Below are 27393 nucleotides of genomic sequence, written 5' to 3'. Positions count from 1 at the left end.
TGACTATTTGCATATATATTGAATATTTTTGCCAACAAGAGCCTTTAAAATGTATGAAATGCTTATTGTTTTCCAGTATACCACAGAAACGTGAAAAAATAATGTATGAATACTGAAGCAGCAAACTTTGCAAAACAAAATTATTTTAATACTTTTGGCCACAGCTGTACTGTACCAATTTTTTTTACCCCATATTCATATATTCCCTTTCTATGAACTGCCAATCAATAGGGTGAACTAATGTGTTATGAAGCCCGTACACCTCTTTTTTTTAAAACACAACATGAATATTCAATAAGGCAATAGCACCATGTAAGATAAACATTTTTATTTAACCATGATACAGGAATGTTTGTAGAGTGTCAAAATGAGTTTGTTTAAAGGCATTGGAAAAAAAAGAAGAAGAGGAGAAATAACATTGTGTTGCAGCGTAGAGACATAAATAGAAAGCATACTTCTTTCAGGCGCTGGGTGCGTATTGCATGGCAAGTCTGTCAAATTCATTCTCCTGTGGAAACAATTGAGCTCACATTAAACTCAGTAGTTATTTTTCAGTTACTAATATAATGCTCTCACAATACATTTTCAAAATAGAAAAACAGAATGGTGTCCTGTAACATACTAAATAACCTTACCTTAGCAAGATAATCCTTAATAAAAGGATGTGATTTGTGTGCGTCTTTCAGTTGAGACAAATATCGATTTGTCACCTGTGCAGAAACACAAACACAGACAATATAAGCATCTGTGCTGATTTCTCAAGGGTGTAAAATGAAACTCAGATACATTGAAGACCGTAATTTAAAAATAAATATATAATCTTGACACGTTAACATTTACATTTATGGAGTTTACCTCAGGAGGTTTGCCCAAATGCTGCGTCAACACAATGAGGTTGATGAGTGTCTCCGGGTGACTGCTGTCCTATAGAAGATAAAGGGCAGATCATTACATTTCTCTGCAGTTAAACCTGGACCACTGACTGATCTGGACACATAACGGAAATTATTAGCCATGATTAGCCTTTTGATTGACACTATCAAACCGCTAATAATGTGTTGCTATTGAATATAGTTCATAATATACATAATTCACCCACTATATTGCTAAATGTGCATGATTTTAACAGTGATTGTAGTTTTTAACCGGAAATGCTTGTTTTCCCTCCATGGCATCCAATTTAAAGAGACTAATGGGATTTATAAGAAAATGTATATGTATTCAGTAATATTATCGATTTAACTGCACTGATAGATGAGAAGACAATTTGAATTGAATTGAGCTGGATAATGACAGCAACATTGCAACATTGACATACTGGAATACTGACACTATTATCTTCTGTAGAGCTGCTTGACGGCTGAAAATTAATGTGTTTTATAATTGATGAAGCACTATATACCGGTAAATAAAAGTGACCTGACTAATGGAAAAATAAAGCAGAATTGTCCCAGATCAGAAAGTGTGCATTAGCGATATCATTTCTAGTATGGTCTGAGATTGGGATGTTTGGTCAGCATGAAAGTTGTCTTGAATTCAGCCAAGAAGTCAATCTGGTATCACTTTATTTTGATGGGCCACTTTAGACATTCTTCTGACTAGAAGTCATTTTGCAACTACATGTCAACTAAGGGTGTGTCCACACTTGTAATTCGGTTCACTTGATTCGTTTGTTCCAGACCACATTTTTTAAAAATAATTTAGTCCTGGTCTGCTTAGCGTTCATATTGGCATTTTAACACCAAACCTAAAGATACAGAACCTTAAGGCGTAGGGATACGTTCACAACCTGATTAACCGGCTTTGACACATTGCCTATTTTATGACGAAACTTACCGGACATCCAAAATAATGCTATTTTCTGGAATAACTGCGCTCGTTGTGTGTGTGTAGCTACATATGATGGTATTTTGACAAGCTGACAACTCGTGAAGACCTTGTGAAATGTGTAAAGGTGTCAAAACAGCGTCAGGAATCCCTCCGTCACACACAAACACAGATCTGCTGTGAGGAGACGCGGTTCTGATGTCTGTACTGAACTGTGATGGGCAACAGTGACAATGGCGAGAAAAAACAGATATGCTTGAGCATTCTGTCCTTTTTAGGGTCACATCTTGTAACATCATGTCCTGATTTTGGTCCTTGTTGTGTTTACATTTCATTCAAACCGCACCAGTTTGTCTGAAAGCAGACCGAGACACATCTTTTCAGAGGTCTTGTTTGGTGGCAACAGGGTTCAGATGGCAGCGTTCACTTATACAAATGAACCGCACTAACAGAGCAATCGCACCAGAGTTTGTTTTTAATCGAACCCAACATGCCAAGTGTGAACACACCTGACTCTCATTAGAGTATTAGTAGACTGTCTGCTTAATATCTGCTAATTCTTTATTTTAATGATGCACCAACAGACATTCTACTAACCCTAACCGCCTACTAATACTCTGAGTTAGTTGACATGTAGTTGCAAAGTTACATATAGTTAGTAGAATGTCTAAAGTGGACCATGGAAATAAAGTCTAACCATCAATCTATCCTTGTCAAAAGTATTTTCGCTATGCAGACCAAAGTTAAACTTTTGTTTGCAGCGGGAGACAAAACTTCCTGGCATTTGCTGTGCTGAAATGCAGAAATCCAGGCTCTTACTTTGTCCAGAGCGTCCTGTAGTACTGACTCAGCCTCATCCCACTTATTCTGAGCCATGTGACTGGCAGCCTGACCGTTCAGCAGCAGCAGTGTGGGCGAGTACTTGTCTGACATTTCCTGGAAGATGTAGAACGCATCCTGCAGTTTCTCTGCCCCCTGTTGGTAGAAGGAGAAAGACATTTAATTCCAAGTCAATAAGGAAAAAACATCATTCAGCAAAACCGGCAAATACTGACTAGGCAATAGGCACGAGATTTTAGAGAAAACAAAATCATCTCAAATGTTTCAGCTCACTACAACAATGCAAACATGTACAGTAAAGGGGTGTATATAGATAGCATACATCTATGTATTTGTTAATGAGTAAGGCTAGTATTGAACCTCGGCAGTCAAAACAGATTGCAGACAATAAGTACCGGTAATCTTTTTAATGAAATTAATGAAGAATATTTTGCTTTAATAATATTTACGTTAATATCTAGAGGCATAATCTTTTATGGTACTAGACCATGTTCACCTCTAAATTATGCAGCATTTGTCTACACAAAATATTAATTTATGTTTACACAAAAATATAGCAAATGTATTAAAAATCCAATGCATGCAAGACCATCTTGTGGGGAAAAAAATAAAGAAAATCATAGATTTTAGAGATTAGATAGATAAAATATCTATTAGGCAATTAGTTAACTTTACCCAATAGCCTGCAAAAGGTATTTCAGAGGAAAGTTATTACATTTTGATGAAAGAAAATAAAACAAAATATGTACATGTGTATATATGTATACTCGCCATGGCAAGGTTGACCCAGGCTGTAGCAAGCTGAGTCAAAGTGGCATCTTCATCTTGGTCTTGCATCTTCTTTAGCTCCTTTCTGTGAACACAACATATCCATGAAAATAACATATTTAAAGGCATTAAAGGCACAGTGTGCAAGTTTCGCCGCCAGAGGTCGCTTATTCGAAACAATAACAGGTGCGTAGCTTGATGACACCGTGAATGAGCGAGGAATCATGGGAGTTGTCGTCTTCACCTCCACAGCCGATGGAATGCAAACATGTTCACGGATGAGCTAATGTATTAAAGTTTCGCTGGATTACTACTCGTACCGGTCACTTTATTAGACGAATGAAAATTGTGGGGTAACACAGCGCTGTTTTACTTGGTCAAAACAATCATACTAAAAATATATTTGAGTGTGTTGAACGTTATGTTATTACATTATACGTGTTTTAATATTTTAAATCCAAAAATCTTACATATTTGTAGTTTAAAGTCAGAAGTTAGGCTACAAAATATATTGTCAAGTAATATTTAACAGGTTAAAAGTAGGGCTGTCCGTTAAACGCGTTATTAACGGCGTTAACGCAAACCCATGTTAACGCGTACATTTTTTTATCGCGAGATTAACGCCTAGCAAACTTTGTAGTTTTTTTCACATGCTTTTGCAACAACTAGTAACGTTATTAAAACTACAACACCACACCGGATCTAGCTAGACCAGAAACAAAACAACAGACACGCCGCACACACTTCTTTGGGTTTGCGAGCCGCCAAAGAGTGGACGAGAAGCGCAGCGCCGAGCCGCGTCTAGGACAACTCGTTTCGCACATCGGACGCGCGCTTTCTCAGTTTATGGCCAGCAATAAAAACGCCGAATGGCGGCGCCGGTGTGTGTACTCTCAGAGAATAATGTGTTCGAATTTTAAATACGCGGCGCTGCGCTTCTCATCCGGTGTGCGACTGCGTCCCGCTTTAACGTTACGTTTTGAGTGGATGAATGATGAGCGCGAGACGCCGAAATGGATGCCAATAAGATTCTGTATGGAAAGTTTACTTTTAAAAAGTTGCCAAATGGTTTAGTTGACAAGACCAAAGTGATCTGTGTGTTGTGTCGTTGTGAACTGAGCTATCATCGCAGCACGTCCAGTCTAAATACCACTTGATGATCAAGCACACACACACACACACACCACTGATGCGTTTCTACGCCCACTCGTCAATATCAGTAACGTTTCCTCGTCAGTATTTCTTTCACGCTTTTATTGATGGACAGTGTTACATTGTATGAGAGATTATTTGCTCCAAGTGAGAATGTTAGTGTGAAATTGAACACAATATATGCCAATGTTGTTTTCAATAAAAAAACGTTTTCCACAAAGCAAGCCGATCCACTTTTCCATGTTGATAAGAGCATTAAAATGAGAAAAAATAATGGAACAAAAAGAAATCAAGAGACATTTAGAATAGATAAAAATGTGTGATTAATCGCGAGTTAACTATGACATTAATGCGATTAATCGCGATTAAATATTTTAATCGTTTGACAGCCCTAGTTAAAAGGTATCTTTAATAAAGCATTCATGCGCGCGCAAACATAAACCTAAAATGAATTAATGAATAAACAAACAATACCTTGCCATATCAACTCTGTCCAACTTTAGAAGTACCTGGACAGTCATGGCCATGCTATAAGAGAAAGACAAATTTACAGTGAGCAACTTATACATTTGTAATCCCACTCATAAACTATTAATGACAACTCCAGCCTCACCACTCCAGACTGTCTCCCTGGTGCAGGGTCCGTATCGCAGCATCTGTGTTCATCTCATGCAGATAGATGGAAGCCGCCATCAGCAGGAAGGTGGTGTTGGACACATCAACACTCTTAGCCATCTTTTTGTCCAGTTCTGCCACTATTGCATCCCTAAGAAAAGCATTGTATGGTATAGTTCACTTCGTGCCTAATCATTTATAGGGATAGTTCACCCAAAAATGTATATTCTGTTATTAATTACACAGCCTCATGTCGTTGAGGGTGTGAGATGAATGATAGAATTTTTCTTTTTGGGTGAACTAGCCTGTACCTTTGATTGATAGACCAAATGGCTAAACCAACAGGTTTTTAGTTATATATAGCTAGAAACAATAAATAAAAATGAGTGTTTTACTGCACATACCTCTTGCCTACATCGGACAGGTACTCGGCAAACATCCTAACAGCCTGCATCTCCTCAGAGGCGCTGGGCTTTATTTCCTCCAGAACCACACCATACTTCCTCTGAGAAGACAACAGAAATCATCATTTGAATAGAACTCAAAATTAACAGCACTAAATCAAAAACATAAGTATATGTGAATATATATATAAAGGGGATAATAGCTGACAGAGTGGAAAAACTACGTTGTAGCTGACAGTTGCATCGAAATATAAAAGCAAATTTTAGTTTATTTTCATCAACATCAAACCAACATAGCACCACAACATGATGCTAAACTTGATGCTAACTTACCTGAGCAATATATGCTCTGTACAGGAAAATGTTCTTCTCTGCATCCTTTTCTGGCCCTGATGTCTAAAAGAAATATAAGACATTTACACATGGTTGGTTGGCATTTGTTAATTACAGTCTTGTTAAAATATAGAGAAACTATAATGAATTAGCCGAAGGCTAACAGACATTACGTTACTCTAGAATCTATAACGTTAAGGGCTTCAGTAAGAAATTCTTTCGTGCCATGGAGAATATTTTCAGGACACTCACCTTTACTTTTTGGGCTTCGTTAATGCAGTGTTGATAACTGCCGATGTAAAAGGCATTTTTAACATCGAACAGCTCATCCACTTCATTCTGCTGCGACGCCATGTTTGCGAAACGTCAACTCTGTCGACGTCACTATGGCCACGTAACCAGAACAGTTTGCTTCGTTTCGCTGATGAATGTGTGTGTGGTGTCCTCTCGTGGCGTCGTGGGGAATAGGCGAACAGCTATTATTTAGTCTTTATAAATATATAAAATAGTTTTATGATTATTAAACATTTACTTACAGAGTACATAATAATAATAATAATAAATACATAAATAAAGGAGAAAAAAAAAAAACCCAATGAGGTAATATTGATTAAACAGATCACATAAATATAACAATCCTCCCCACAAACCATAAAATAATAATATTAAATAAAGATTATACAAAAACATCATACATGTGAGCATACATTTAAAGTTTTAGTAGCCTAGTCTTTTTGTAGGAGGTAGACAAGACGTTATATAGACCTTGACATCTTGAAAGTGAGAAAAATTGGGGGTCACTTTCATAGTTGTACATGGATTTGTGGATAAAGCCACTATTCCGTCCAGTGGTGCTCAAATGAAGATATTTTAAAGGATTTTGGAAAGTAATGTAAAAGTGATTTTTAATTTAGGCCTACTTTTTGTATAATATTTAAATAAAACAAATGCAACTTGACCCAACCTTAAAGGGACAGTTAAACTTATGAACACTCTTATTTATAGTTAAACTCGTAGTTGACTCTCGTCTGAATGTACTGGTTTTATTGTGTTTATTGTGTTGATTTTAATTTGAGGACATAATTCACACAAAAAGACCTATAAATTAAGACAAGGCACCAAACATCCAAAAAACGATAACCAGAATGTATGTAATTGGACTTTTGTCTTAAAACCATACTGAGATATAGCCTAGCCTCATACTCCCATATCTTATCTATAAAGACACATTTTTGTCCAAATAATTCAGATTTCATGTTTCTAAAAATCTTCAGAAGTATGTGATTACATTACAAGTTTGAATTTTGCTAGTCCTTGTTTTTTTTTTTTTTTATCATTGAAACTAATTGAGACTTTTATTACAGTTGTAACGCTGTGAATATTTCCCTTCTCGTGCAAGTTAAAATTTATTTTATACGTAATTAGATCAAATGAAATGCAAACTTATGCACAGTAGCCTAAATGCAACAAGTTATACTTACTCACAGCAAAATTAATATTTGCACATATTCCGCAGAGGTGTCTCAAGACTTTAGTGACGTCCAGGGCTTAGACCACAAGCAAAAATAACAGAAAATTATAAAGAAAAAAACACTGTTTCACTTTACCACCTGTGTCATAATGATTAAGTACATCATAAAGCACCATACAAATAATGATTTTTGATGTCAGGAAGAAAAAAAATAATAATGGTTTCACTATGAATATGAACAAAATGCTGATATGGTGCTTGTGTACTTGTATGTTAAAACTGATACCATATACTCATACCATAGTCACATGTTGTCACCAAAACATTAGGTAACACAAGAATGTACGTGATCTGCCATAATTCAAATAAATAAAAAGCAATAAAAAAAACATAAGACTCAAAACCATTATTCTACATTAGGACAATGAAGAAAGCAATGTCTCGAATTTTGAGGTCAGGGTGTAATTCAGCAAAGCACAAGGGACGGCTCTCACAAAGCTGGCACCCATCCCATTATAGAAACCCCGGACTCCATGTTTCTCATAGATCCCGACGAGTCCTTGAAGAGCATCCGCAGTCTTCTGTGACGGCGAACAGAAAGCTGAGATTGTGAGAGAAAAGACAACAACACCGTGATCAAATTACAGATGCTAAAGAAATTCACAAGACAAATACTGATACATTCACACAGTCTGAGATGAACGATACGGTCAAACATTTAGCTAATGTCCCAATTAAGTTATGAAAACGTTATTTCTGAATGTTTCATTTAGTCAGTTTAGTTTGTTTAAATGCTTTAAAGCTACACTGTGTATTTTTTTAAGTAAAAATACGTTGTTCTTTCAAAATGATATGTGCTCATTAATGTATAATTAGGCCTACTTCTACCAACTAATCGAGTATTCTCGTAAGCGTAGAATCTGCCATTTATAATACATACGGGTGAGCTACTCGAATGGCGGAAACCATGTTGCGCCTCCATCTTGAAACTACATTAGCCAAAGAGGGACATACCAGGAAATTCAAGCTTCGCCTTTCACGCTTTTACACTCAGTGGCACCGTGACGAATGCGAGCGGGAGATTACTCGCGACTGCCGGCAGATTTGAAATAATACGGCCACAGTAGGAGTTAAAACGCCCTCGCAATGGGAGCGGCTAGAAAGTAATATTCAGTTGGTAGTCATATACGATTCCACCACTAGATGGGAGTAAATCCTACTTTAAAAGTAGCTTTAAAAAAATTGTTTTTTCTTCTTCATAATTATGAACGTTAAAGATCCCATGAAATCAAAATTGAAGTTTTTTGGCTTTTAGTATGAATATGTTAGCCTTAAGGTTATCTATAAGCTAGTGTGCTCCGAAAAAATTACGAAGATATAAGCGTTCAAAACTTACAGTCTCTCACTTCCGCCAATATGGATCAATGATTTTGATGCACCTCAGCTTCACATCAGATTTTCTGTCCAATCAAATGCTCTCTAGAATCTAAATAGACGATGAAGCTGCCGATAAAATCTGTCACTTGTTCACACAAAATTACCATTATAAAACGGATAGTTCCGGTCCTTGATTCTGATTGGTTCAAAGCCGTTGTAAATTACTCAAAAAACACACACCTGTGACCGCATTACATTAGTGTTACTGCGCAACTGCCGTTTGTGATTATTTGTTGCTGCATGTTGCTTAGCAACCTCTTTGGATCTACAATGCTTGGCGGAAGAATAAATGTGTTATATAACGCTATATTTTTTGTTGCTGGTGTTTATTTTATTTTATTATTTATTTTATTTTATTATGAATAAAATATATATTAAAATGTATATTTTTATGGAGTAACCGTTTTATAAAAGCAATAAGCCCCACGAAGCCGTGTTTTACAGTGGATTTAGAACAGTTTCTCCGCTTCGCGTCATGCCTAAAAACGCCCCTTAGCTGTTCTAAATTCACTGTAAAACTTGCTTCGTGGGGCTTACTTATTGCTTTATTTTCTACATGGTGAATGGCTTATAGTGCACTATATAGGTGATAGGGAACGATAGTTCAGTGTAATATGCTTTCCATCGGGGCGAATGAATGCTATTAGCTATTTAAAAAAGGGAGGGGCTGTTCGATATGTCCCGCCCTGTCTTCCTGTTTCAGTGGAAATGACATCAACACATTGAATAATGCTGCGCGCTTCAGTGGGCCTTTAACGGCACATTCCTTTTTGATCATTCTTCAACATTATGGGAACATTATACTTTTGAAACAAGCAATAACATAAAAAATGTTAGACAAGCATCAGAAAAAAGTTCCATGAGAAAGGTATAAATAACGTTTTGTACTAATGTTTTGAGAACAATAGAACATAGTAAAGAATAGATAACTTTGAACGAACATTCTATTACCGTTATGAACTATAACTTTGAAAGAGTTCTGAGAACATTTCCTGTTAGCTGGGATTTTGATGCTGTGTGAATGCAGACAGAAGATGAGCATGATCAAAAATTTCCCAGATTCTACAGGACAGATATTAATTATTAAAAGCCTTGGAAGACATTTTGATTGATAAAGGAAAACGTTGATGAAAGTAATTCGTATCCGTTCGGGTTGACGTTCACCTTGAGCTTGCTGTTGTGTTCTGATGACAGCAAGTGGGTAACTGGTGGCCTGTCCCGATGCAAATGCAGCGAAACTGAAGAGGAACAGCTTGGAGTCACTGACTTGCTCTGGATCCTGTCTTGCCCAGCTCATAATGGACTGCAAGAGGAGAAAGGTTGCAGTTTTGTCATTTGTCTTATTGATTGAATAGTCAGATACCCAGAGCTGCCAACTCTCACGCATTGACCGCGAGACTCACGCAATCGACCCTTTCCACGCGCTCTCACGCCACACATCCACTTTCTCACGCAGAGAAAAATCGTGAAGCAGAGGACACTGACACCGGCCACAGATTAGACGGGTTACTTTTGATATGGAACAAATTCTCAGCTCTCAGATTCTGTCAATTTTATTACGAAATTCAAACAATATACCGTTTTGGCGCTTTTAAATGTGACAGATCGCTGTAGCGCCTCAGTTCAAATGGCACGTGAACCGATCATCTCTCTTCCTAGTTAATAGTAAATAAACACGAATGATAAATAGGGGTGTAACGTGTGTTGAAGGATACAGTAGCTTACAACTTACCGCCACATAATATCGTCCAATCAGTGTTTTTCAACCGCGGAAAGAGGTCAGTAAAACAGCTGGAGTGTAATACAATGTCACATAACGTTACATTTACCTCAGGAAAACCATTTAATGACCATAGCACGTACGTTGGCTAGAAAAAAATATTATTTTATAATATATTTAGTATTAGTATAAATGAGCATTTTGCTAAATATGTGCAGATTGTGCACTTTATTTTATATATATATATATATTTTACTTATATCATTAAAATATTATAAAGTTATTGTAATAAAAACTGCATTAGGTCTATATTATTTTGAGTTGTTATTTTTAAACTTTAATAATACCAGCTGACAGGGCTCTCTGTAGCTTATGTTTACAGCATCTACTGTACCTAATATGTATCCAAATCGAATCAAGATCAGAATAAAACCACAAGAATTAAATTGAAATTGTAAAATTTGTACCAAGCAATAATAAAAGCAGCAGCCCATACCAATTATTGCACCATGCTGTCACTTAACTTAATAAAATTATGTGTAGTTAGGCTACCAAATGTTTTGACAATCACAATAGCAAGTTTTTTTGTTTTTTTTTTCATCATCACCCCCCATACATCTCACTCTAAACTGAGCTAAACTCAAAAGTTGTCAGCTCCGAGATACCCCCTCATACCTGGTGCACTGCACACTCCACTCCAGCATAAGGGATCATGCAGAGGATGCTGGGTTTGAACCCTCGGTAGAAAGCTGCCACAGACTCGCTCTGGTAAATCAGCTTGGCACATCCCAGCACTCCATTGTATGTGCCGGCGGGCTGGAGATTGAGTCTCACTTTCAGCACCTGCCGTTAGAAAAAAGAAAGGAAACGTCAATCAACTAACAGTATATGTAGCCTACTGTATAAGTCAATGAAGATAACTGGGGTTACTCTAATCAGTTCTGAATGTTAACTACAACTTAGTTTGTATTGTTGATGGAAAATTACTAATATGGAAAGTACTTATACTGTGTGAATAAAATCTCATAATTGCAACTTTATTTCTTGTAATTCACAGTTGCGACTTACTATTGTGACTACTTCTCAAAGTTACACTTTTTTTCATAATTGTGACTATACAGTATATCTCTCAATGTCACTTTACCTCACATTTTTAATAATTGTGAGTTGAAATGGCATATTTGTAACTTAATATTTTGCAATTGTGGCTTTATTTCTTGCAACAGCAACTTTATTTATTGTAATTATAACAGTAACAATTTACAATAAGGTTTCCTTAGTTAACATGAACTAAGAATGAACAATAGTTCTACAGCATTTATTATTAATGTTGATTTCAACATTTACTAATACATTATTCAAATCAAAAGTTGCATTTGTTAACATTAGTTAATGCACTGTGAAGTAACAGGAATAAACAATAAACATAATGTGTTTTTATAAACTTCGTGTTAGTTAATACATTAACTAATGTTGACAAATGAAACCTTATTGTAAAGTGTCACCATTATAACTTTATACCTCAAATTACATTTGAATCTTTATGTCACAATCAGTGTTATTTTAGTATCATCGAGATACTATAAGTTTATTTATTTTGAATTAAATTGATTTTTTTGTGACATTTTTATTATTTAATATGTCTATTTAGTTTTTATACATTTTAATTTTAGCTTTGGTTTTAGTTGTTTTAATAAATCAAGATTAACTAAATGAAAATGAGAAACTAGCTGAAATAAAATTAAAGTTATTTATGATTTTATTTCAGTTAACGCTCATTTTATTTAATTGTATTTTATTTCAAGTGTTTTTTTTAAATGGTTTTAGTTTTAGTCAGCTGTCCCTCGCCACAATTACCAACAATTATTATCTTTTTATTTATTTATCTGAGGCAGAAATTAAGCCATTTGTTTGTGTATTAAGCCATTATATAAGACAGTTTGTCAAAAATGACAAAGTTCGTGACGTGTGACAATATTACATTTGCCGTCATTCTTTTTGGGAGCATGAAAATTATACAATACAAAGATAAAATAATCAGTTATACGCATCTTTTGCTCTTCGTGCTGTTGTACACTCAAAAAAGCTTTGCCTGTCTTTGCCGGAAAGTAAAGAAAATGTAAATTACGCAAGGTGTATTCTACTCTGAAAATCGACATATTTGACAGACAACACCTAACAGTAAGGAGCTCCAACCTGTTGTGTCACTGTGATACCTCTAAGGGGTAGAACACCGCATGTGCCACAGCCCCGGACACACAGCCCAGTCCAAACCTCTGATGGACCGACAGGCGGTCCCTCTCGCCCAGAGTGGACATCCGCATCTGTTGGGAGAGTGACGGAGAGCGTTCGAACATCTGCGCACATGTGAGTGAGTGCTTGTGCATGTTTGAGGGCTCACCTGGGCATAGATGAAGCACTGAAGCGTTGATTGAGGTGTTCCTTTAAGGACATTCACAGCATTTCCTTGCCACAGGGATCTAATACCTCCAGTCTGCAGCTCCCGGAGTCCCAGAGACACAGCTTTGGATCCAAAAACCTAGCCAGTATATTGCAGTGAGTTAGGCTACTATAGATCGCACACTCAGTTTTACAAATACATAAAACACGTACTCCTAATTTAACTGAAATAGTAATATCCAGTATATCGATTTGACTGCACTGACACCTTTGGATGAGAACCAAATCTTGGACTGAATTGAGCTGGATGACGACACTTCTGTAGAGCTGCTTAATGGCTTTATCCACTATTTGATAAGTGACCAATTTTGCAACATCGACACTGTGTAAAGTTCAGTTTTGGTGAAGACGGGCTTCAAAGTTCACATGTTTTACAACGATACCATTATTGTCTCTGTGTAACCTACAAAACCATGAATTTTGTATAACATGTTCAGTCTATAGGCGAATAACAAACTGACATCTCCACCTACTGGCCTGGCAGCAGAACATGCCGTTTGTTAGTCAGATCCGTGTGAATGTGATTCGTTTTGACAACTTGTCGTCGTGTGTGCGAAGCTTTTAGTACATTATTGTTGTGTAAATGTAACCCTAATTCTTAATGTTGTTTAATTGAAAAAATGTCCTGTACTTCCTTTTTTTCCATAAAAGGTTCTCATTTGTTGTCATAGAAACTCATTGTTTGATTTATTTAAGCCACCAGCACTTTAGTTACTCTGCAATAATAATAACCAAATGTTTCTTAGCATTTGTTACAGAAGGAGATCCAACGATTACGTACATTTTTATTTACGTACTCCAGTTTAATTTCAACGATGACAACTCTCAGAATAGAACTTAAAGGAATAGTTCACTTTAAAATGAAAATTCTGTTCAAAAAAATTCAAACCTGTATGAATTTCTTTCTTCTGCTGAACTACTTTTTTTCCTACTATGGAAGTCAATGGGACCAGTTCACTGTTTGGTTAGTTACTGACAGAATTTTCATTTTAAAGTGAACTATCCCTTTAACATCAAATTATTGATAAGAATGGAATATACATAGCTTTGTCTTGGCAGACTAGATCTGCAACAGTGAGTGAAGGAAGGTTACTGCCGAAACATGCACATGAATACAGGGAATGGGATACGAGCTGCTGCAAGGAAAGGCAGGTGGTGCTGGGGAAGGAGGAGGGCTAGGGACATTCCCATGGCGTGCTGCACTGAGTTAAGCCAGTCCAAGACAGAAATATATAGGTTTCTTATATTCTTATCGAATTTTTCTTCAATTCATAAAGAACAAAAAGATTGACTGGCCAACGTTGTATTTTTTTCTGGCTGTTGAGAGTATTTTCTGATTTATGGAATATTCCACAGAGAAATCCAAAATCTCCGCTGTAAAAACATTTAACTCTAATATGAAATCAACAAAATGACACTGAAAATGAATTTTGAACCTGTTTTTTGTTTTTTTTTCTGTTCTGTAAATGTATGCAAAGAATGGAATATTTAATTAGATAATGCATAATTAAACAACATTTCAGAAAACGTTTAAATCAATCAAATGGGGACGTATGTTAATATTTTTTTTATTGTTAATGTAAATTATCTTTCTTTACTGGCAAAATAAAGCAGAAATATGAATGAGTCATTTTGAGCAATCATCTCTCTAAGGTATATCTTAAGTTGTATACAACAACAACAACGCTCACACTAATTTCTTTGGATTTAAAATTTAAGTGTCAAAGTTTCCGTTTTTTTTTTTACTTAAGAACTTTAAGTTTCAAAGACATTTAAGTGAATTTAACAGCAAGCGTGAAAAAAAAAAAAAAAACATTTAATTTTTGACTGACAAAAAATACCTGAAGTCGTGTCTTTAACAGGTCAATTGGTGCCGTCACAGTTCTGGACACTGCATCTGCCAAGCCTGCGGCCAGTATAAAGTTCCCCCAGATTGACAGGTCAGTCTCGTCCTGGGATAACTCAATAGACAAAGAGCGACTCTCTCCAACATCAAACACCTAAAAAGACAACATCCTTTTATAACCCTGATGATGAACAGTTCCGATTAAATGTCCAGTATATGTGCAAAATCTTGAAGGAATTGTTTTGTTAAAATGACATTTTCCCCTCATTTACTCGTGTCATTACTCACATGTCTTTATGTAAAGTATGACTTTCTCTGTAGAACAATAATATTTTAGCTCTCAATGTCCACACAATGCAAGTGAATGGTGACCAAAAGTTTGATGCTCCAAAAAGCACATCAAGTATAAAAGTAATTAATACGGCATAATCACTGTCTCTCAAATGTCTCAGACACACAGTATATAGGTTTTTTAGGTACAAATTCAATTCCTGAAATGGAAGTGTTCTGTGGAAGAAAGAAAGTCAAGCACATCTGATAAAGCACTGGGGTGAGTAAATAATGAGATAATTTACCTTTTGGGTCAATTATTATTTTAAAGTTTGAAGGTATTTTAGAAACAAGTATTTAAAAGCTGAAATGTTTTACCATGTTATGTTTCCAGGAAGATACTAACTCTCCAATGTTTTCTGCTGGGTTGATGATGACGTGCTGGAGGAATTCATCCCAGTCTACTGTCATAGAGTTGTCTTCATCCATCCTAACGACAATCAGAGCTTAATGTTAATAATAATAATCCAACCAATACAAATTCCTAAGCATTTCATTGATTTCATGCATTTAAACTGTATCAGAACACAAGGTCTATTTAAGATTTACATAAATGTCAAGGTGACCCCATAATACAAAAACATGGAGTGATCCTGATGTGACATTTATTTTCTATGGCATAGAAATGAATATCAAATGATAAAATATTGCAAATGTGAAGGCAGCATCAGGTCTCTTACATTTGAATGATTCTTTTTGCATTGGGTTTCGATATGACCAAACCTAATTCCTTGAACAGAGTCATGATATCGTCCGGGTCAATTGCCCCTAATCAGAGGAAAGAATTGTCATTAATTTAATTCATTTTCATATTTGTATAGCGTTTTTCACAATACATATCTTTTTCAAAGCAGCTTCACAGAAAATGCATGTTTCTAATTACAGTTTTCTACAATCGCTATAGGACATTTCTCAATAGCCTATTAGGTCACTTTTTCAAAACTCTTTACACAGTCTAGTGAGCTAAACTGTGGATCATTTATCATTGCTTTGGCACAAAATGAATTCACTAACTTTCAATTTACATTCATTATTTTCTCACTTAAACACAAATACCACCAAAACGTTTGCACACGTTTATATACTCAAAACTGTTAAACTTACTGTAATGCAACACAAATCAATCATGTAATCCCAAAACAAACGGATTAAGTAAACTTAAATTTTACATTTGTAAGTGGATTGAACGCAATCAAATTAAGTTAGGGCAAAATGTAAAGCTTTAGCTCATTTTTATATAAAAAAATGTTGTTGCCAGTGTTATGGTGGAACAAGCTTATTTTGAGACATATATATGAAGTGTTTTGTTGATCTCAATGGGTTTTGGATGAGAGATTAACTGTTTGGCCAAGATTCATCTTTTACAAAAGTAAACATTGTATAATGCTCCTGTTGTTCGTGTTGTTTTAGGTTGTCTTATGAGTGACCATGTTTGTTGGGTAAAACCTTTGCGAGTGTTATGGAAGAATGACTTGATTTGTGACATGAATGAAGTGTGTTGATAGATTTAGTGGATTTTGAATGTGAAATTAAATGCTGTGCCTATATAAAAGTTGGTTAGGAGAACTGTGTGAAAAGATTTGTAAAAGTGACCTATTGAGAAATGTGTAAGTAAAACTGTAAGATTGATGTTACCAGAGGTGACTATCAAAGTAATATCCTAATTGTAAATGAATAAAATGTATTATTATTATTATTATTAATTGAATATGTGCAGTTCTAAGACAATACAGATCATGTTACATCATGTGCAAAATACAAAAATAGAATATAATTTAATGTATATTATAATAGGCTATATCAAAAATAATATGATTAAAAATATATTTTACACTGTTTTGCTACTTTTTTTAGTTTTGTAGTTGAGAAAACATTGCACTGCACAAATGCCAGATCTATAACACTGTAGGCTGTTTCAGTTAAAAAATAAGAATGATATTTGTCACAGACAACTTACCACATTTATTTCTGTCAAGGGCATGGAAATCTATTTTCCATTTCTTCTCTCTGTCCATTATGTAAATAAGAAATTCCTGATAGCTTAGACGTCCATCCTCGTTTTGGTCATAATTTGACAAGATTGCCTGAACGAAAGAATTGTATTGTAGGCTGTTATTTGTTCACACAGAAAATAATTGTATCTCCAGATAGGCTACGTAAAATGATTAGGCCCACTGCACATGATCTCTGCAAATGATACCAGTAGAAAATCTTACTTGAACCTTCTCACACACTGGTTCCACACCTATCCTTCGCATTTCACTCTGCAGCTCCTCGCGAGATATAAAACCGTCTTTATTCCTGTCGAGTTTATCAAACAAACCGCGGAAGCTATCCATGATGTAAAAGGCAAAAAGCTATTTAAATAAAACGATTCATACAAGAAATAGTTTTAAGTAAGCTTACTACTTAATTTGTGGTCAGTTGTTATATTTTGAGCTCATAACGCTGAGTCATATATCTCTTGCCAGAGGATGGAGTTCAGTGCGGTGCCGGTGCTCCTCTCACCGGGAAATGTCGTGCAGTACCGAGGCCAACCAGCAGATGGAACTGCGGCGGTGTGTGTGTTACAGTGTTTTATTGCTTAGGCTACACACACTTTTCTGAAACTACGGCTTCATTTCTCTCTACATAAGAATAACGCACACAAGATGCGAAACGTCACACCTCTTGCAAAAGCAAACACTTCATTCAAACCTATTTTAACTTTTAAAATTGTGTTTTTGCACAGTAGCATAACTCTGCACACAAAACGTCAAACCACATACATGCCACACTACACACAGATGTGAAATATTGTGTCTATCTTGTGTCATTGCTTGTTCAGTGTGCAGTGGAGTGAGTTTGTCACACAGGCTACGTGTAGGCCTTGTGCACAAATAGGCTACACTGTATAGGCCTACAAAATTGATCAACTTTATAGTTATTGAACTGAACTGAATAAATATAGCCTACTGAAGTGACTTGACCTGAATAATGACACGTTTGGCTTATTATAGCTTTTTTACAGCAGATTTTGAACCTGTTACTATTGTGAAGCTGCTTTGAAACAATCTGTATTGCTGTAGAAATAGAAGGCTAGGCTACTTGTAGTCTACATTCAGTAGGCCCTATATTTACAAAGTAAACAGAAATGCAACGGTGAATTTTCTCTCTCTCAAAACATTGAGTTTTGATTTCTAAGTGGTCAAATTAGGTATATTTACACTATGAAGAGTGTACAAAAAAATATTTCTGTAAACATTGAGGTTTGATTTCTATAAGTGATCGATTTTGCAACCGACAAGTGTTTTCACACATGATCGTTGGGTGGAGGAATGGGAAATGATTGTGGTATTTAAATGGCAGTGTTTTCTAAATGAAACACGAGAGCTGCTTGCTTTGAATGATGTGCCTAATGTAGAGAACTGTGTTTAGCATTTTGCACACAAAAAAAAGTTTGTTTTACAAATGTGCTTGCAGTTCTAAAGATTTTGTCTGAAGATTTAGTAGATGAGTGAATGGTTTGAGTGGGCCTCAAGTACCACTTTTAGTGTTTAAGCAATTGTAGGCTAGTGTGGATCGGCAATATTGTTCACAGACCAAACATGGTCATTTCTAAAAGCAAACCTGTGGGTGTGATCACATTTTACAACGTTTTCCTATTACGGTACACTCGTTATCTAATATTTTTTCAAAGATTAGGCCTACTTCAAATATGCAAAGTCGGTCTGGGTGAAGGGGACAGGTTGGGATAGAGAGGAAATAGGATCTTTTGATGGCTGGCTGCCACTACTATACTTAGAGTGCTGCCTGTTAATGTCAGATTTTCCATCTATTTTCAGAAAATGACGTGTAATAGCCTGCATCAACTTTGCTTAGCTTCTGATGAAGACAGTGTGCTTTACAGTTGTATCTTATTGAGCTAAAGCTTTACGCTAGCCTACGGGGTTTCACTTGCTAGAGTTATACTTAATAATAACCTGTTGATATTAGTCTAAAGGTAATCTATAAGACAGATTGTTTAGTGTTAAATGGCAGGAGCCAATGAAGAACAATGCATTCAATGATAACATCAATTCATTTCTCACTCAGACACAAACCACCAAAACTGTATGATGAAAATGTGCGTGTTTACTTACACTTTTCAAAACTTTTTAAACTTAAGTTAAAAGAATAATATAACTGCATAAGACAGTAATTTGCTACAGTAATGTCATATTGAAATATATTCTGAATCTAAAACCGAAAAGCAACTACACAGATGTTAGCCTTTCAATTTCATTACCATGGGAAAAAAATAGGAAATATTTTGTACTATAATTTAAACGTTCTTGTTTTGCAAAGAAATTAGACAAAAGAAAACTGTGTGAAGACTGAAGTTTTGAAGAATTGAAATGTGTCGATTGTAAAAAAAAAAAAACTTTTTAAAATGTTTATTCTTTGCATTTTATCCTGTTAACTGTAGTCTTGTAGTCAAGACCACCTTATCCGAGACAAAGACATGCCTGAGAAATGTCTTATTTTTAATTAATAAATACAATTAGAATAATACAATTATAGAGCTGTTAACAACAAATGAAATCACTAACAACAAAACTCACCGTTGCGCTGCAGAGGTGGCACAGACGTTGCTTCTGAATAATTACAAATACCTAAACAATGTTTTGTTTATTGAACGTTTGTATAAAATCGATATCAAGTTTGCAATTTTGCTCAAATTTGTGAAAACATCTCTCTTGCTCTTGTTATGTTGCTTTTAATAATAATGTCATATGTTGTTGTATGAAAATCCAGGTCTCATAAGAGTTTATTTTATTTTTTTGCAATAATATCTTGAATTTTGTTTTAATTTGAATTAATCCCTCATTCATTTCTGACCCATGCAGTACAAAATAATAAGTTATTGATTGCATCTGAGGCAAAAGGTTTTACATCCAATCACAATAATGATGTTAATAAATAAGACAATGCACTGGCAATATGATATCCTCGCAATTGTGGTCTTGACCGGTCTTAAAATTAAATTCTGAGTCCTCATAGTCTGAGACCAAGACCTTTAAAAAATAGTCTCAAGACCAAGACCGGTCTCGTACTACAACACTAGTAACAAACAAAACAGGAACTGTAACAAGACTATTTGTTTGCATTTTGTGAGCAACTTAATAAATTGGTAAAGTTGAATGAATTATAACAAATTATAATGAATTATGTTATGGTTGTCAACAAACAAACACTTTGTCACTCATAAAACAATGAGCTAAAAACACTAACAGGAGCATAATGCTTTTTTTTTGCTTTTTTTTTTTTTTTACAAAACTAGAATTATACTTTCTGCCTATAATTCAGTATATGTTACATAGTCCATGCTTACATTACAAAATGATCCATAAGTTTCCCCTTTAATAAATGGATGGTAATGAAACTCAAAGACTAACACCTGCAGGTGTTCAGATACATCTTTTTTTTCTTAAAGCAGAACAGAACAAAACATAGTTAGACGATACGATCAATACAACATACAGAAAACAGAAAGTAGGATGTACATGTAATTATGTGAAGTGTGTAAAATTGTGTTGAGTATCTTTATTATAAGTTTCCTAAAATATGATATAAATATATATAATATGTATATAATGAGCTTTGACATATATATTAGGAAACTTATAATAGAGATACTCAAAGTGTTTGTTTGTTTGTTTGTTTGTTTGTTTGTTTGTTGACAACCATAACATAATTCATTATAAGTTGTTATAATTCATTCAAGAAGAAGAAAGGCGAGAGATAGAAGAGAAAGAGAGAGAGAGAAAAAAAGAAAGGGAAAAAATGCGTTGAAAGATCAGATACATCTATAATTTTTTTGGTATTTGATTTTTTAGATTTAGAATAGGTATTTCAATACGGTATTACTGTAAAAATTAAGCAAACTTCGGTGTTGTTCTAGATTTTAGAACTTAAGTTAAACAGTTTAGGAAAAAAGTATGTAGTATAGGCCTAAACGTGCAAATTGGCCTGTATAGTAGAGTTTTGGTGATGTTTGTGTCTAAGTGCGAAAATAATTCATGTAAAATTAAAGATGTCATCACTGAATGAATGCATTTTGTATCAAAGCAATGATAAATCCATAGCTCACATAACAAAGTAGCCTAGCTATACAAACTAAGTATTGAGAAATGGGTCCTAATTTGCTAAAAATATATATATATTGTGGGAACCTCTTTCTTGTCAGATACTGTCTTCGTGTGGATTGAAAAGACCTAGATAGATAGATAGATAGATAGATAGATAGATAGATAGATAGATAGATAGATAGATAGATAGATAGATAGATAGATAGATAGATAGATAGATAGATAGATAGATAGATAGATAGTCAACATTGAGACATTGGCTGTTTCACATCGTTTCATGCGTTTCTGGTTCGAGAGGATTTTAGATCTGAAAATGGATTTATCTGAAAATGGGAAATGACGTGCTTCGTTCTAGAAGCGCCCTCCGATTCCAGAACTGCACTGGCACAGGGGAGAGGGGGCAGTGGCTATTTAAAGAGGCTAAAATAACACAAGATCTTTAGTGCTGAGTAACCGCCTCCAAACAGACACAACAGGATCAACTGATCATCTGTGTCACGGTTTAAAGAGGCAGGGTTTGACAGCCACGACGGTGCTTTTATTCACGGTCTTCTTTTTCCAGCGGACTGACTGAATCCTCGGGCAGCGGTGCCAACCCGCTCTGCATAGGAGAAAATGGGCAAAGATTTCTACAAAATATTGGGAATCGCGAAAGGAGCATCAGACGACGACATCAAAAAAGCGTACAGAAAACAGGCTCTGAAATGGCATCCTGACAAAAACAAGGCGGCCAATGCGGAGGAGAAATTCAAGGAGATCGCGGAGGCTTATGAAGTTCTCAGTGATCCAAAGAAACGGGAAATATACGACCAGTACGGAGAAGAAGGTAGGCTTCTTCCATCTCTGAAACACATCCATACTAGCAGTGAACATTATCTGACCACGAATGCTTAATCCTTCTGCTCATCTTTTAAACATGTCGGATGTAGGCTAGACAATGTAGACAAATAGGCTATATTGAAATGTAGCCTACAGTATTGCTATATAAAGTTGACCATATGGAGTCATGGCTTTATTGTGCTGGCAGGGCTCAACCATATGTTAAGTCGGAAACAATTGCTCTGTATGTAAGCGTCCAAATTAGATGTTGTCTAATTCTAAGTGGTCTGTACGTGCGTAGCCTATATTTAGTGTTTACTAGGATACACACCCGGCTACAAATGTTAAATGTGCTTTTCACGTATGATTGTAAAAAAGATATGTTTGAATTGAATGTTGCCAGATAGCACATATGTACGTCTGCAAGATGTCTGTTAAAGATCACTTCATCTGGAAAGCATCTGCTGTTTACTAACATCTGACGTATTTAAGATGTCAGTTTAGCATAGCCTACATTCAAAATCATGAACATCTTAAAGACATTTTCTAAACGTCTATTTGACATCTGACATGAAACGTCCTATAGACATATTGCAGAGGAGCAAACACTCCATGTGATGTACGTGTGCTGTCAGGTGATGGAGCAACAGATTTGTGAAAATAAATCATAATAGTGGCTTGTTTTGATTAAAAATCCTGATAGCACACGGCATCTCAGAGACGTCTATTTGATGTCTGCATTTATATCTGCAAGATGTGTTTTTTTTAGTGTTGCTCATCAGAAATACATCTCTGAGACATCTCCTGTCAGATGTCACATAGACATCTAGAAGAAGTCTGTAAGATATGTATGGTTAAGAATGTATGTAAAACTGCTCTTTCTAAGATGTTTATCAGATCCTTTGGCCTAAATCTTCCTTCAATTGATAAAACGTGTTTTCTCTCAATTTTCTCCATTTTTAGGCCTTAAAGGTGGTGGAGGAGCGTCCGACGGGCCAGGAGGCAACTTCACCTACACCTTCCATGGAGATCCTCATGCAACGTTTGCCACGTTTTTCGGAGGAGCCAATCCTTTTGAGATATTTTTTGGCAGGAAAGTCAATGGACGAGATGACGATGACATGGAGGTGGACGGGGGTGACCCCTTTGGTTCTTTTACGAGTTTTAACATAAATGGATTTCCACGCGAACGGCACGTTGGTCAGGGCGGCCCGCCGCGCAGAAAGCAGGACCCCGCGATCCACCACGAGCTCCGGGTGTCTCTAGAGGAGGTCTTTCATGGGTGCACCAAGCGCATGAAGATCTCACGCAAGCGCTTGAATCCGGACGGTCGGACCATGAGAGCCGAGGACAAAATCCTCACAATCGAGATCAAGCGTGGCTGGAAAGAGGGAACTAAAATCACGTTTCCACGCGAGGGTGACGAATCGCCAAACACGATTCCTGCCGACATTGTGTTTGTCATTAAAGACAAGCCTCACGGCCACTTTCGACGAGAGGGGTCTGATATTGTGTACCCGGTCCGGGTCAGTTTGCGGCAGGTGAGAAGAGCCACTTAGGTCATTTATGATCTATCTATCTATCTATCTATCTATCTATCTATCTATCTATCTATCTATCTATCTATCTATCTATCTATCTATCTTATCCATCCATCCATCCATCCATCCATCCATCCATCCATCCATCCATCCATCCATCCATCCATCTATCTATCCATCCATCCATCCATCCATCCATCCATCCATCCATATCTATCTATCTATCTATCTATCTATCCATACATCCATCCATCCATCCATCCATCCCTATCTATCCATCCATCCATCCATCCATCCATCCATCCATCCATCCATCCATCCATCCCTATCCATCCATCCATCCATCCATCCATCCATCCATCCATCCATCCATCCATCCATCCATCCATCCATCTATCTATCTATCTATCTATCTATCTATCTATCTATCTATCCATCCATCCATATCTCTATCCATCCATCCATCCATCCATCCATCCCTATCTATCCATCCATCTATCCATCCATCCATCCATCCATCCATCCATCCATCCATCCATCCATCCATCCATCTATCTATCTATCTATCTATCTATCTATCTATCTATCTATCTATCTATCTATCTATCTATCTATCTATCTATCTATCTATCTATCTATCTATCTATCTATCCATCCATCCATCCATATCTCTATCCATCCATCCATCCATCCATCCATCCATCCATTCATTCATCCATCCATCCGCCTGAAAATAATATATAGATTTCACCCCCAATTTTATAGTAAATCATGTTTTATTCCAAAAACATTTTTTTAAACAATATTTTATAGTAATAATACATTAAATATAATTTCCCACCATATATAAATTATATTTAATGTATTGTTACTATAAAATATTGTTAAAAAAAAATTGTTTTGGAATAAGGTTTATAAAGTTAAATTACATTAGATCCTCCTATAAATTACAGTTAACCAATTAACTTGTATTACTGTAGCCTTTTTACATTTATTATCAATTAAAATGGTAAACACTTTTTATCTATCTATCTACTGTATCTATCCATCCATCCATCCATCCATCCATCCATCCATCCATCCATTTAAACCCTAATATTACAGTATAATAATTACAGTAACATTAGATATACATGTATTGTCCGTTTAAGGGATAGTTCACTTTAAAATTAAAATTCTGTCATCATTTACTCACCCTCAAGTTGTTTCAAACCTGTATTCATTTATTTCTTCTGCTGAACACAAAGAAAGATATTTTGAAGAATGTCAGTAACCAAACAGTAGTCTGTACCCATTGACTTCCATAGTATAATGCAATATAATGTTCCACCATGTAAGTTAAACTGCAGCACATATAAATTAAAGTTTAACCAATTAACATGTTTTTACCAAATTTTTTGTCTATACTTTCGATTCTGTGCAGGTTTCTATAAGGCACTGTTTTGTAAATTTCCCTAGCTAAAAACATTACATTCTTCTGTGCCAAATTTCATCTCTTACATAATGCAGTTTACACGAGAAGGAATATGAGCTCGATCAGCTGTTGTGAGATGCCAGAAAAGGAGCTCGCCCACTTAAACTGTTAACTGCCATCAAGATGTACTTCTCTGGCAGAATCATTGATAGACAGTCCTGTGTCTGTACATAGAGTACCAAACATGTCAAACCAATAAAATATGCTTTTTTCAAAGAGTTTTGAACACAATATCTGCAGTATAATGAATGAATTGAAATGCGGGCAGTGGTTAATTGCACGGGTTACTGTCACAATGTGAAAGCTGTGCACACGTAACATCTGAAATTCTCAGATCCCTGTCCTGATTCTGGTCATGTCAAGAGTAGCTACACTGAATCTGGATGAATATGTATTCATAATATTTTCAAAAAATAATTAAAAGATAGCATATCTTAGCAGGTCCAATTATCTTCAAACAGCAGCTCACACCAGACATGAATATTGAGTATATTTGCCGAACTCAATATTTCTTTTCTAGATGGATGACAGTGTAAAATTTAACTATTTGTATGTAGTTATGCACACTGTAAAAATTATTTTATCAATAAGTAATGGCAACTCATGTTGTAACTCATCAAACAATTAAACAATTTTAAACTATTTTTCAAGTTATACAAGATTAAACACTTTTTAAATCAGTTTAATGTAATTTAAGTTGAAATTACTTAAACATCCAAGTTAATTGTACTTAAAAATGTTAAAAGCACCTTTTTTACAGTGAAAAACAAAACTGCTTTTGTGTATCTTTGTCTTAATTGTCTCATCAAAATAATGTTACCATGTTCAACTTTATTTTTTAAGTTATACAGGATTTAACTAATATACCAATTTGATTATACTTAAAATGTAAGGCAGCAACTGAACTTGAATTAGGGGTAAATTTAGCACACAAAGTTCAAGTTTAAAGACTATTTCTTATATAACAACTGTATTGTATTTCTCTGATCATAGTCATTGTGTGGCTGCTCCGTCACCGTGTCGACGATAGACGGCAACACGTGCAATATGAAGATAACCGACGTTATCAAACCCGGCATGAGGAAGATCATTGCTGGACAAGGACTGCCCTTCCCAAAGAACCCAGAACAAAGAGGGGACCTCATCGTGGAGTTTGATGTGAACTTTCCTGAAAGTCTGCCATCTAATGCCAAGGATGTCCTGAAAAGACACTTACCCGTTTCATAAAGTGAACTTGGACTTTAGTGACATTTCTACATGAACAATTCAGTCCCCTCGCATACGTGGACTAAAATGACAAATCAAAATTTTGAGAATGTGCAATTTCTATTTTGTATCTAAATGTTTGTATATATATATATGTATGTTATGTCTAACACACACACACACACACACATACACATATATATATATATATTTGCGTGTGTGTGTGTGTGTGTTGCATGCCTATGTATGTCAGTGACAGTGCTGGCTTGAAGTGCAATTTTTTTCTGAAATGTTTTTTTTCCCTGCAGGTTTATTTTTCTTTTACGCTTCATTTGAATTGTTTTAATGGTTTATTGAAACCTTAACAACATCAGTATTTTACAGACTAAATTAGCTAGATGTGTTTTTTTTTTTTTTTTGCCTTTTTCAAGTAGAAAATTCATCTGTACTGACAGATCATGTACTGTTCTTCTCTCTAAATGCACAAAACAATATCATTTTAGTAAATGATGGCTTGAAGTGAACTGCGTGACGACACCATGGATACTTGCCTTCATTCATGATATTTGCATTAAGTATAGACATAATGCCTTTTCAGATCTGATATGTGAGATCCCTGTAAATGTGAGCAACACACTCACATAAAGTACCTGTCTTTGACAGAGACCAAAAAATGGTGACTTGTGCTGTGGGTTCAGCTACCATGTTTTATTAATTGAAAATTCTTTGAAAAGCATTTGCATATTATTTTACCTTACATTTTTACTCGGTTTACTACTCCTAGTGTCTTGTGTTTGGAAGTTTATTACTAAATCCTTATGATACATTTAATAAAAACTGTAGGAGGTACAGAAGAACCCTCAACAACTGTGCACGTGATTCATTGAAACATCCGCCAGAGGACGCCACATAAAAAAAATAATTTGAGGGAAGGTAGGTCCAAAAAAAGGTCCAGCAAACTTTGCTACGGATAATCATTTATCATATTAGAATGATGATTGTGAATTATGAAATCAGAATTTCGGGCTTAAATCTCAATG

At 35.6% G+C, this 27393-nt stretch overlaps 3 protein-coding genes across 3 annotated transcripts; 1 reads left to right on the top strand and 2 right to left on the bottom strand.

Moving 5' to 3' along the window:
* Positions 1-313: 313 nt before the first annotated feature.
* cope (COPI coat complex subunit epsilon) lies at positions 314-6405 on the bottom strand. Its single transcript, XM_079613172.1, has 10 exons — positions 6192-6405; positions 5940-6002; positions 5607-5707; positions 5201-5353; positions 5062-5115; positions 3439-3520; positions 2647-2802; positions 856-924; positions 636-710; positions 314-508 (listed from the first exon to the last, which is right to left on the bottom strand). The coding sequence occupies exons 1-10, from the start codon at positions 6291-6293 to the stop codon at positions 461-463; spliced, it is 903 nt and encodes a 300-aa protein (XP_079469298.1). The 5' UTR covers positions 6294-6405; the 3' UTR covers positions 314-460.
* Positions 6406-7125: 720 nt separating this feature from the next.
* On the bottom strand, positions 7126-17673 carry slc25a24l (solute carrier family 25 member 24, like). The gene is made up of 10 exons (XM_079613641.1): positions 17420-17673; positions 17161-17287; positions 15884-15971; positions 15522-15633; positions 14869-15027; positions 12969-13106; positions 12784-12891; positions 11243-11410; positions 10012-10150; positions 7126-8011 (listed from the first exon to the last, which is right to left on the bottom strand). The coding sequence occupies exons 1-10, from the start codon at positions 17540-17542 to the stop codon at positions 7827-7829; spliced, it is 1347 nt and encodes a 448-aa protein (XP_079469767.1). The 5' UTR covers positions 17543-17673; the 3' UTR covers positions 7126-7826.
* A 4081-nt stretch (positions 17674-21754) lies between these two features.
* Positions 21755-27215, top strand: dnajb4 (DnaJ heat shock protein family (Hsp40) member B4). The gene is made up of 3 exons (XM_079613535.1): positions 21755-22139; positions 23096-23673; positions 26141-27215. Exons 1-3 carry the CDS (start codon positions 21929-21931, stop codon positions 26372-26374), a joined length of 1023 nt encoding a protein of 340 aa, XP_079469661.1. The 5' UTR covers positions 21755-21928; the 3' UTR covers positions 26375-27215.
* The last annotated feature ends 178 nt before the right edge of the window (positions 27216-27393 follow it).

This window comes from Phoxinus phoxinus (assembly GCF_949152265.1).
Source record: "Phoxinus phoxinus genome assembly, chromosome: 5".
Taxonomy (NCBI): domain Eukaryota; kingdom Metazoa; phylum Chordata; class Actinopteri; order Cypriniformes; family Leuciscidae; genus Phoxinus; species Phoxinus phoxinus.
The sequence above is the reverse complement of the archived record's forward strand: the minus strand, read 5'-3'. Positions and strand labels throughout refer to the sequence as shown.